The sequence below is a fragment of the Piliocolobus tephrosceles genome, chromosome 4, assembly GCF_002776525.5.
Source record: "Piliocolobus tephrosceles isolate RC106 chromosome 4, ASM277652v3, whole genome shotgun sequence".
Lineage (NCBI taxonomy): Eukaryota > Metazoa > Chordata > Mammalia > Primates > Cercopithecidae > Piliocolobus > Piliocolobus tephrosceles.
The window spans coordinates 149,577,491-149,590,241 of record NC_045437.1 but is presented as its reverse complement, the minus strand read 5'-3'; the positions used below and the strand labels follow the sequence as shown (position 1 = coordinate 149,590,241).

General features: G+C 44.3%; 2 protein-coding genes and 1 pseudogene across 2 annotated transcripts in view; all 3 read left to right on the top strand.

Moving 5' to 3' along the window:
• Positions 1-3,186, top strand: LOC111526961 (protocadherin beta-18). Its single transcript, XM_023193039.2, has one exon. It carries the CDS (start codon positions 213-215, stop codon positions 2,574-2,576), a length of 2,364 nt encoding a protein of 787 aa, XP_023048807.1. The 5' UTR covers positions 1-212; the 3' UTR covers positions 2,577-3,186.
• Positions 3,187-5,554: 2,368 nt separating this feature from the next.
• LOC111526978 lies at positions 5,555-8,339 on the top strand (annotated as a pseudogene).
• A 2,571-nt stretch (positions 8,340-10,910) lies between these two features.
• LOC111526976 (protocadherin beta-15) overlaps positions 10,911-12,751 on the top strand; it is a 4,103-nt gene continuing 2,262 nt past the window's right edge. Inside the window, 2 exon segments of the mRNA XM_026454471.1 lie at positions 10,911-12,538; positions 12,540-12,748. Coding sequence (XP_026310256.1) covers positions 11,195-12,538; positions 12,540-12,748 — 1,553 coding nt within the window. The 5' untranslated portion in view covers positions 10,911-11,194.

Below are 12,751 nucleotides of genomic sequence, written 5' to 3'. Positions count from 1 at the left end.
TCTGGTTTCCCTTAACCATGGGAACTGAAAGCGCTGGGAAACCAGGAGAAAAGAGGCTTTCAAAAGGTAGGGCACCATCAACACCTTTGCGACAGGATTACGAGTTTCTAGATTCCCAAAGGTCCAGGCTGACAGGTGAGAGGAGCAACTTTAAGAGCTGCTAGAGACTGAGTTGAAACGTTTTCGCCAGAAAGACGTTTGGCTAAGGAGCCATGGAGCCGGGAAAGGGAAGAGCTCAGCGGACAAGGCAAGTGCTGCTTTTCTTTGTTTTCCTGGGAGGGTCTTTGGTGTGTTCTGAGACCTGGAGCTATTCCACAGCAGAGGAAATGGAGGTCGGCACATTTATAGCCAACGTGGTGAAAGACATGGGTTTGGATGTGGAAGACCTGGTTGCACGGGGCGCCAGAGTCATCTTTGACGACTATAAACCTTATTTGCGATTGGATCCACAAAACGGCGACTTGCTCTTAAATGAGCAGCTGGACCGGGAGGCACTTTGTGATCTCACAGAGCCTTGTATATTGCATTTCCAGCTGTTATTTGAAAATCCGTTGCAATTTTTTCGGGCTGAGCTTTTGGTCAAAGACATAAATGATCACACTCCCACGTTCCTAAATAATCATATACTTCTAAAAATCTCCGAAGGTACTACTCTAGGAACTTTATTCCAAATAGATAGTGCTCAGGACTTGGATGTGGGAAAGAATGGTGTTCAAAACTATACAATAAGTCCCAATCCCCATTTCCACCTTAAATTACGACATAGTGATGAGGGCAGAAAATATCCAGAGTTGGTACTGGACCAATCCCTGGATCGAGAAAAGGAGTCTGAGCTTAGTTTAACGCTAACAGCCTTGGATGGCGGGTCTCCGCCCAGGTCTGGGACTACACTGATTAACGTTGTGGTCCTGGACATCAATGACAATGCCCCTGAATTTGAGAAGCCAGTCTATGAAGTTCATGTACCTGAGAGCAGCCCTCTGGACTCCTTGATCATCAGAGTGTCTGCTACAGATTTAGATGCAGGAATAAATGGAGAACTGTCTTATTCATTTTCCCACGTCTCCAGAGATGTACGGAAAACATTTGAAATCCATCCAATTTCTGGCGAAGTCTATTTAAAAGCACCTCTGGATTTCGAGATTATTCAATCTTACATCATAAACATTCAGGCCATTGACGGTGGGAGCCTTTCTGGAAAATCAAACATTTTAGTTCGGGTTGTAGATGTGAATGACAACCCGCCAGAAATAGCCATGACATCTCTTACCAGCCCCATACCGGAAAACTCTTCACCTGAGATGGTGGTCGCTGTCTTCAGCATACGAGACCAAGACTCTGGAGACAATGGGAGAATGGTTTGCTCAATTCAGGACAACCTCCCCTTTGTCCTGAAGCCTACCTTCAAGAATTTTTACGCTCTGGTAACAGAGTACCCACTGGACAGAGAGATCAGAAATGAATATAACATCACCATCACCGTGACCGACTTGGGGACACCCAGGCTGAAAACCGAGCACAACATAACCGTGCTGGTCTCCGACGTCAATGACAACGCCCCCGCCTTCACCCAAACCTCCTACACCCTGTTCGTCCGCGAGAACAACAGCCCCGCCCTGCACATCGGCAGCGTCAGCGCCACAGACAGAGACTCAGGCACCAATGCCCAGGTCACCTACTCGCTGCTACCGCCCCAGGACCCGCACCTGCCCCTCCCCTCCCTGGTCTCCATCAACGCAGACAACGGCCACCTATTCGCCCTCAGGTCGCTGGACTACGAGGCCTTGCAGGAGTTCGAGTTCTCCGTGGGAGCCACAGACCAAGGGTCCCCGGCGCTGAGCAGCGAGGCGCTGGTCCGCGTGCTGGTGCTGGACGCCAACGACAACTCGCCCTTCGTGCTGTACCCACCGCAGAACGGCTCCGCGCCCTGCACCGAGCTGGCGCCCTGGGCCGCCGAGCCGGGCTACCTGGTGACCAAGGTGGTGGCGGTGGACGGCGACTCGGGTCAGAACTCCTGGCTGTCGTACCAGCTGCTCAAGGCTACGGAGCCCGGGCTGTTCGGTGTGTGGGCGCACAATGGCGAGGTGCGCACCGCCAGGCTGCTGAGTGAGCGCGACGCGGCCAAGCACAGGCTGGTGGTGCTGGTCAAGGACAATGGCGAGCCTCCGCGCTCGGCCACCGCCACGCTACACGTGCTCCTGGTGGACGGCTTCTCCCAGCCCTACCTGCCTCTCCCTGAGGCGGCCCCGGCCCAGGTGGAGGCCGACTCGCTCACCATCTACCTGGTGGTGGCGTTGGCCTCGGTGTCGTCGCTCTTCCTCTTGTCGGTGCTCCTGTTCGCGGCGGTGCGGCTGTGCAGGAGCAGGACGGCCTCGGTGGGTCGCTGCTCGGTGCCCGAGGGCCCCTTTCCAGGGCATCTGGTGGACGTGAGCGGCACCGAGACCCTGTCCCAGAGCTACCAGTACGAGGTGTGTCTGACGGGAGGCTCCGGGACAAACGAGTTCAAGTTCCTGAAGCCGATAATTCCCAATCTGCTGCCCCGGGACAGCGAAATGGAGAAAGCCCCACCTTTCTGAATGGCATGGAATTCAATTAGGGATCTGATTATGAGGCAGAACTTTTAGAATGAGTCTATTTCTTTGAAATCTTTTTGTTATGTAGAGTTTTTCATTTTGGGTAACTGCATTTTATTCAAGAGTTTTCAGAAGTTACAAGAATTTAAGACTATTTTTTGTTGTTTTAGTCGTGAAAAAATTGAGAGAGCTGGAATTTGCTTAGTCATTGTTTTGAAATACAACCTCAAATAATATGTTCACATACACATTATTTTCCCTTCAAGTTTAATTGCACACTGGGCTCATTCATATTTTCTGGGTGTTCTGACTGTGGATCCTCTAACCAAAGCAGTTTTTAAATGATTGAGAATATTATTATAGAGGTAAATGCATGATATTAATAAAAATAATTGCTTGTTATCTGGTTAGGTTGGTTTCTAAGATATTATCTAATTTAGGTTTCTTTTTTTAAAACCTATGATCTTTTCATTCTACTTTTCTGGCAAACATTGCAGAGAATTTTTCCTGTACTGAGGGTTTTTTTTTTTTTTTTCCCATAATTACGTGTGAACCATATATATGCTAGTAGATGTTGTTTTATTTAAATATATTCAAAACCTTGTTTGGATTAAGATGTATATATCCAGCTCATGCTCCTTTCTTGTCTGAGAACTTCTCTATACTACCTAAGAGAGGCGATCACTAGTGTGATGCTTATTCCATTGCAGGCCTTCTTTTCTTACACGCCCCCCCCCCCCCCCCCCCCCGCCATATATTTTTTTAAGAGGTGGGGTCTTGCCATGTCACATGGGCTAGTCTTGAACTCCTGGGCTCTAGTGATCCTACCACATCAGCTTCCCAAAGTATTGGGATTATAGGCAAGAGCCCTGATCACTTTTTATTGGTCCTGTGATAGATTCCTAATTTAAGCTGGAATAGCTACATTCTCCAAACCCCTAAATTTGTGATTGAGATATAGTTCATCTACTTTTTCCTCTTGAATAAATGTTGAATGTGTGCTGAGGTAGCTATGTTTATAAGTTTCTAGATAGAGAGAAAAAGAGGGAGAGAAAATGAAGGAAAGTAAAAGTGGAAAGGAATAAGAGTGGAGAAGGCAGAAGCCTAGAAAACAGTAGAGACTAAACTAGCTACTTAGTTCTAGACCTGTCCACCTAAGTTCAGTTCCTCCTAAGTCTCCAATGTCTTATTGCCCTTGGGTTCTACAGTAAGACTCCATTGCTAATAGTAAAATTCCTTTGTTTAACCTATCTTGAAGTGGGATTTCTTGAAATCAGAAGAGACTTGAAAGGTATGTACAACCTTGAGTACTCAATTAGACTACCTACCATGAAACCCTGGTCTTTTATTGTATGCTTCTAATGTTAACTTAATGAAAGAAATACAGGATGTACAAACCTAGAGATAACAAATCTATACTAGAGGCTTATGTAACAAAATTTAAATTTGTAAATAATTTATGAGGTCTTTCAACAGATAAATGCTACAAAGGGCTTTATGAAATGTCTCATTAACTTAACTCTCCCTCCATTATTTTATATATCCCAGGATTACTTTTAAATAATACTTTTAGTTTAAATAACAATAATAACACTAAAATTGTTAAGTTTTGGGTTTCTGTAACTTTTCTCAGGATCATCATACCTTCCTTAGCAGACTCTTTCTTTTAAAAATTACTTGTTAAGCTCAGTGTGAACAAAATTATTTTTGTCATGTAATGTAAAATCTTCTTGCTCCATAAATAATCCCAATTTATAGATCATATGGATTGACTTATGATTTCAGTTATAGTAATAAACATTTAATTAATATACCCTATTGCTAGAAAACCTTATGAAAAAATTTAAGTTTCTGCCAAGCCTAGGAGCTAAGATCTTAGAAAGGAGAAACTATCCAAGAGAAGAAAGATGGGAATGAAAAACTAACTTTGATCCATTAGGTTACTGACATAGGTACAAGCTTCTATCCCATTAATATTAAAAAATGCGTAGACATTCAGGACACATTTTCTTCACATAATAGTGAATTCAGATCCATGACCAGTATATTTCTATAAGGAAAATTGTCCATCAAATTTTGACTGTGACTGGCACGTTCTCATATTTTGAAAGTTTAATCAAATGTGTTTGTATAGAAGAAAACATTCTAAAGCAGAATGTTGATTTGAGCTATTTATACCTTAAGAGAAACCAATACAAACCACAATTCTTACACTTGGCTCATCCTTAGTTTTCTCAGTTAGCTAGGTAATTAGAATGCCAGAACACATAATAGTGTCTATTATTTAAACATTGTGAGCAAAACGTTGGTTAAAGTTGGCACAATTGGGAAGACCCCCAAGTCTCCTCCCCAAAAATGTTTTCTCTTTCCTTAGAACTAAGAATTTCAGTTCCATGCTAGGGTTTCAGGATTCCAATGAATCCACAAGAGATATATGATTGCTTACTAAAAATGAGTTGAGATCTTCTCCAATTGGGAATATGCTTAAGGTGCTATTTCAGGTGAACTTAACATATTTTCTTCTGCATTTTACTCTTTACTTTAGCTTCAGCTTTTATATCTATGATCTTAGCTGTCTCCCTCTTAAAGGTTTCAGTGACTCTTAGCTTCAACATATGTGTATCTCATTATTAACAATAGATGGTGATGCTCTTTACAAATTATTTTAGATACTGTAACAATTCAACATAGCAAGCTCACAGTCCTTAGACAATATTCACAAACAAGTTATCCACAACTCCTTAAGCTACCTATTGAGTTTGCATAATAAACCAACTTTAGCTAGTATATCACTTAAGTTCATACCCCTGAAATGTTAGAATGAATCTCTTCATCTACTGTGCTAGCAGTCATTAGACCCATCAAAGAGAAGAGGCTTTCTTAACAGAAAATTGCGTTGTGGCAAGGATTGATTCCCAGAGCAGATTGCCTACTGACCCAACATAGGCATCCAGACCCTGAATGCTGTTGGTGTTGGAGAAATGGAGGCTGAAAAGGAGCATTTTCCTAGAATAAGGCAAGTGCTGCTTCTCTTTGTTATGCTGTCTCACACTTGGGCGGAGTGGAATGTTTATACTGTAGCAGAAGAAATAGAAAGCGGTTCTTTTGCGGCCAATGTAGTAAAGGACCTAGGGCTAGAAGTAAGAGAAATATCCTGGCAGAGGGCTTGGGTCATTTTTAACAATAACAAAAAAATATTTTCAGCTAAACCTTCAGACTGGAGACCTGCAAGTAAATGAGAAACTGAATCAAGAAGAATCGTGTGACCTCACTGAGCCTTGTGTGCTGCAATTCCAAGTGTTACTGGAAGAACCTTTGGAGGTATATAGGTTTAAACTTTTGGTCAGTAACATAAATGACAATTCCCCTGTATTTCTAGAAGTAGAAATTATTTTGAAAATCATGGAAAATACTCCTCCAGGAACTGTGTTTCCTCTGAAAAACACACAAGATTTGGATGTGGGCATCAATAACACTCACAACTACACCACCAACCCCAACTCCCATGTCCACGTTCTCACCCAAAATGGTAGTGAAGGCAGAAAATACCCAGAGCTGGTTCTGGACAAAGCCCTGGATCGGGAGGAGCAGGCTGAGTTCAGGTTAACTCTCATGGCAGTAAATGGCAGGGCTTCTCCCAGAACTGGGACTGCTCTGGTCCTCGTTGAAACCTTGGACATCAATGGCAACGTGCTTGAGTGTGTGCAGCCACTCTATCAAGTGCAGATATCAGAAAACAGCCCCTTGGAATCCCTTGTTGCCACTGTTTCCGCTAGAGATTTAGACATGGGAATTAATGGTGAAATATTCTACTCTTTATGGTGGTGAAGAGATTTCTAAGACTTTTGCACTTAATGAACGAACGGGAGAAATTAAAATGATCAGAAAATTAGATTTTGAAAAAATTGTGTCATATGAGGTGGATATTAAAGCCTGTGATGGGGCAGGTCTTTATGGAAAATGTGCCGTCATAATACAGGTGGTAGATATAAACGATAACCCTCCAGAACTGACCATGGCTTCATTCATAAGCCCCATCCGCGAAAATTCTCCCGAGATGTGGTAGCTCTTTTCAGCATTCCAGACCGAGATTCTGGGGAAAATGGAAGAATAGTTTGTTCAATTCAAAATGATGTTCCGTTCATGCTGAAACCTTCCGTTGAGAATTTCTACTGGCTGTTAACAGAAGGACCACTGGACAGAGAGTTTAGAGCCGAGTACAACTCACCATCACAGCCTTGGACTAGGGAACGCCTAGGCTGAAAACCGAGTACAGTGTAACCGTGCTGGTCTCCTACGTCAATGACAACGCTCCCGCCTTCACCCAAACCTCCTACACTCTGTTCGTCCGCGAGAACAACAGCCCCGCCCTGCACATTGGCAGCGTCAGCGCCACAGACACTTGGGCACCAACGCCCAGGTCACCTACTCGCTGCTGCCGCCACTGAACCCGCACCTGCCCCTCGCCTCCCTGATCTCCATCAACACAGAAAACGGCCACATGTTCGCCCTCCGATCGCTGGACTACGAGGCTCTGCAGGGGTTCGAGTTTCGCGTGGATGCCACAGACCGTGGGTCCCCGGAACTGATGAGCGAGGCGCTGGTGCAGGTGCTGGTGCTGGATGCCAACGACAACTCACCCTTCGTGCTGTACCCGCTGCAGAATGGCTCCGCGCCCTGCACCGAGCTGGTGCCCCGGGCGGCCGAGCCCGGCTACCTGGTGACCAAGGTGGTGGCGGTGGACGACGACTCGGGCCAGGACGCCTGGCTGTCGTACCAGCTGCTCAAGGCCACGGAGCCCGGGCTGTTCCGCGTGTGGGCGCACAATGCCGAGGTGCACACCGCCAGGCTGTTGAGCGAGCGCGACGCGGCCAAGCACAGGCTGGTGGTGCTGGTCAAGAACAATGGCGAGCCTCCGCGCTCGGCCACCGCCACGCTGCACGTGATCCTGGTGGATGACTTCTCCCCGTCCTACCTGCCGCTCCCAGAGGCGGCCCCGGCCCAGGTCCAGGGCGACTTGCTCACCGTCTACCTGGTGATGGCGTTGGCCTTGGTGTGGTCGCTCTTCCTCTCTCAGTGCTCCTGTTCGTGGGGGTGTGGCAGTGTAGAAGGAGCAGGGCGGCCTCGGTGGGTCACTGCTCGGTGCCCGAGGACCCCTTTCCAGGCATCTGGTGGACATGAGCCGCACCAGGACCCTATCCCAGAGGTACCAGAATGAAGTGTGTCTGACTGGAAGCTCCCGGACAAATGAGTTCAAATTCCTGAAGTCTGCTATCCCTAAGCATCCGGGCGCTCTGAATGACGGTAGAGTAAGTCCAACTTTGTAAATGGTTTTGGATTCAATTAAGAATCTGTATATTTTTCAGAGCATTAAGGATAAAGGTTAGTTCTTTATCAATATATTAAGTCTCTGTTATATTTTTTGTTCTATATAGATTTTCTAAGATTTTGCTGCTTTCATTTTCCTAGTTAAGATTAGACATTTTCTTTATTTGTTCATACTTAGTCTCCTTTTATCATGTCCATTTTGATGAATACAATTTTCAAGTTTACTCACTAATGAAAAGTCATATTTGTTCAATTTATCAACTTTTCAAAATCACAGGCTGTTGATTTGAAGACTCCAGCCCCATTCTGTTTCATTAAAGAAAGCTTTTCTAAACTTTTGATGCTTAGAAGACAAGAACGATGATATAGGGATTATTAGTACATACTCTGTTTAATCTGTCTTATGCTTACCTGTCTTGAATTTTTAAATGGAGAAGTGTCTGCAAAAATTGTGTGGTTTTATTTCACAATAGCATGACGTGGGAAAGACTACATTTTTCCCCAAACTTAAAGACTTTTCTGCTCTTTTTATAACCTTAATTATATAACATATAGAAGTATTAGTATTATTATTATTGAGACAGAGTTTCACTCTTGTCGCCCAGGCTGGAGTGCAATGGCGCAATCTCGCTCACTGCAACCTTGCTTCCTGGTTCAAGTGATTCTCCTGCCTCAGCCTCCCGAGTAGCTGGGATTACAGGCCGCTTGTTTTAGTAGAGATGGGGTTTCACCATGTTGGCCAAACTCAAACTGGCTCCTGGAGTTTGGCTGGTCTCAAACTCCTGACCTCAAGTGATACACTCGCCTCTGCCTCCCAAAGTGTGGGATTACAGGCGTGAGCCACCTCGCCCGGCCATATGAGCATTATTTAATGATTATTAGATTATCTCAAGATTTAAAAAATCATAGCTCCCTTTTGTAGCACCTATCTAGCCCACCTGATCTTTTTCTGGAAACTTCTCCCTGTCTTTAGCAGAAGTGTAATGTTGCAGCCACATTCATTTTATATGACCCAACTCCCTCTGTGATTTCAAACACAAAAATAAGATGATCTTAGCTGGCCTAATCTGATTCTATCTATTTAAAAAAAAATGGCTTTAGAAACCAGATACAATATAGTCTCTTTGTTAGGAACATAACCAGAAAGTTGTGTCATATCTGGCTAAACACTTGAAAAGAAATACAGGACATCAATCTACTGAGAGACAAGAAAAAAGAAGATACCAAAAGAATGACCTTGTTGTAGATTTTCCTGTTTTAGATTTTCCAGTCCCTCCCAAGCCTGCTTTTCCCTTGGGTTTTTGGAGACAAATATATGCTTTTTAATAAATTTCCCTCTAATTAAGAGACCTAAGTGAGGTTTTTGTTGTCAAAAGCATGTTTAGATATTCTTGCATTGTTGGTAAGTCAGACCCTTCTTACTATTGAGTTTTTATTGTGGCTTTTCATATTAATACGACAACATTTGGGATCAAGGAGGTTGTAAAATATTAGTAGTCTGTAAGGGACATGCACTAGGTTTGTTAGAATATATAAGTTTGAGAAAAACTGAAGGATCTTTCCAACAGTACAGTCTTTGAAATGTTTAATAGAGAGTCTTAGAACATTTTACTATATGAGCGTTTTGAATATCATAAGTGTCGTAATAACATTACTGTAAAAAAAACCTTGACAATGAAAAACGTGTGTCTAAAAGAGACATAATCATTATCTTTAGGGTCATGATAATCTTGTTATGGTGTCTCTTTCTATTATATAATATATCCCTTGCTAATGGGTAGCTAGGTTATTTTGCCACTTAATGAAATGACATTTTAGGCCATTCTGAGTTACTTCTCGTTACTATTTAAAGGGCATAGGAAATACCTACCTTATGAACATGCTGTCTTTGTTTATCCATCTTATATAATGGACTTGAATCCCAGCAGAAGAGGAGACTTCTACAGTAGGAGGAGAACCTATCTGTCAAAATTTTTAAATTAATTGTGATTTATTAATGTATCCATTTAACAAATATTTATTGAGCACCTATCATGTGCCGGGGATTATTTTAGATATTGGCGATGCAGCAGTGAACAAAATCAAGTTCTAACACGTGAGGCTGAAACAGAAAGGAAACAATGAAATGAGTACATCTATACTATGTCTGACGATAATAAATCTGAGAGAGACAAGGCAGGGCCGGGTATAGCAACTCGTGCCTATAACCTCAGCACTTTGGGAGGCTGTGGTGGGAGGATTGCTTGAGCTCAGAAATTTGAGACCAGCCTGGGCAACATAGCAAGACTTCATCTTTACAAATAATTAAAACATTAGTCAGGCATGGTGATACACAACTGTGGTCCCAGCTACAGTTGCTGAGGTGGGAGGATTGCTTGAGCCTGGGCAGTCGAGGCTGCAACGAGCAGTGATTGTGCCACTGCACTCACTCCTGGGCAATAGAGCAAGACCCTATCTCATAAAAAAAAGAAAAAGGAAAAAGGAAAAGAAAAAAAAGAAAAAGCAAAGTAAGAGATACAGGAAATGCCTTCATACTTTTTTCCCACAGTTTAAAATTTTCATAAAATGATAACTCTCTGACTTTATGTAGAAAGGATATCACACTGGAATGAACGTGTAGCTTTTTCTTGATGTAATTCAACCAATGGGAGCACAATTCTGATACATAGGCTGTCTAGAATTTGAAAGAAATCAAAGAATTCATTTTGTTTTGCTGAGAAAATTTTAAGAAATCACGTGGCTATGGGTTATTATTATTTCAAGATGACTGATCCCTATTATGTCTTCTTTCACGTCTCAATTTCCCTCAGAGCACCCCACCCAGACTACAGGCTCTGGACTGTGGGGACCATGTCTCGATTGTTTTCTGATGCGTATCATAATTTGGCACATAGAGACCAAAAATACCCCTTTGAAGAAATTAATAATTATAATTGCGTGATATTGTGATTACATCATTTTCTCCCATTTTCCAAACTCCTAATAGAATGGAGAACAGATCAATTGTAGCAATTCGTTTCGAAGTAAAGACAACGCATGGTGGCGCTGCAGGCTAAGGCTTCAAAAAAAAAAGGCAACGAAGCCCATGAAAAGCTACGAGCTACTTCAGAGACCTCTTTCAGCCTAAGGGGAAAGTCCGTTAGCAGAGCACGGACCAGTTTCTCCGGAGAATGCTATTCTCCTACATTTCCGGACAAGTTATCAACGGGCAGATCGATCACTGCCTCCGTCCCATCGCTCCCTGAAGTAGCACTGACTCCAATTCCTTGAAAAGGGGGTGTGCAGAAGTAAAGATGGAGCCTAGAGGAGAGCGCTTTCCTGAACAAAGGCAAGTCCTGATTCTCCTTCTTTTACTGGAATTGGCTCTGGCAGGCTGGGAACCCCGTCGCTATTCTGTGATGGAGGAAACAGAGAGAGGTTCTTTTGTGGCTAACCTGGCCAATGACCTAGGGCTGGGAGTGGGGGAGCTAGCAGAGCGGGGAGCCCGGGTAGTTTCTGAGGATAACGAACAAGGCTTGCAGCTGGATCTGCAGACCGGGCAGTTGATATTAAATGAGAAGCTGGACCGGGAGAAGCTGTGTGGCCCCACCGAGCCCTGTATAATGCACTTCCAAGTGTTACTGAAAAAACCTTTGGAAGTATTTCGAGCTGAACTACTAGTGAGAGACATAAATGATCATTCTCCTGAGTTTCCTGAAAGAGAAATGACCCTGAAAATCCCAGAAACTAGCTCCCTTGGGACTGTGTTTCCTCTGAAAAAAGCTCGGGACTTGGACGTGGGCAGCAACAACGTTCAAAACTACAATATTTCTCCCAATTCTCATTTCCATGTTTCCACTCGCACCCAAGGGGATGGCAGGAAATACCCAGAGCTGGTGCTGGACACAGAACTGGATCGCGAGGAGCAGGCCGAGCTCAGATTAACCTTGACAGCGGTGGACGGTGGCTCTCCACCCCGATCTGGCACTGTCCAGATCCTCATCTTGGTCTTGGACGTCAATGACAATGCCCCGGAGTTTGCGCAGGCGCTCTACGAGGTGCAGGTCCCAGAGAACAGCCCAGTAGGCTCCCTAGTTGTCAAGGTCTCTGCTAGGGATTTAGACACTGGGACAAATGGAGAGATATCATACTCCGTTTCTTACAGCTCTCAGGAGATAAACAAACCTTTTGAGCTAAGCAGCCTTTCAGGAGAAATTCGACTAATTAAAAAACTAGATTTTGAGACAATGTCCTCATATGATCTAGATATAGAGGCATCTGATGGTGGGGGACTTTCTGGAAAATGCTCTGTCTCTGTTAAGGTGCTAGATGTTAACGATAACTTCCCAGAACTCAGTATTTCATCACTTACCAGCCCTATTCCCGAGAATTCTCCAGAGACAGAAGTGGCCCTGTTTAGGATTCGAGACCGAGACTCTGGGGAAAATGGAAAAATGATTTGCTCAATTCAGGATGGTGTTCCTTTTAAGCTAAAACCTTCTGTTGAGAATTTCTACAGGCTGGTAACAGAAGGGGCGCTGGACAGAGAGACCAGAGCCCAGTACAACATCACCATCACCATCACAGACTTGGGGACCCCAAGGCTGAAAACCGAGCACAGCATAACCGTGCTGGTCTCCGACGTCAATGACAACGCCCCCCGCCTTCACCCAAACCTCCTACACCCTGTTCGTCCGCGAGAACAACAGCCCCGCCCTGCACATTGGCAGCGTCAGCGCCACAGACAGAGACTCAGGCACCAACGCCCAGGTCACCTACTCGCTGCTGCCACCCCAGGACCCGCACCTGCCCCTCGCCTCCCTGGTCTCCATCAACACAGACAACGGCCACCTGTTCGCCCTCCGATCGCT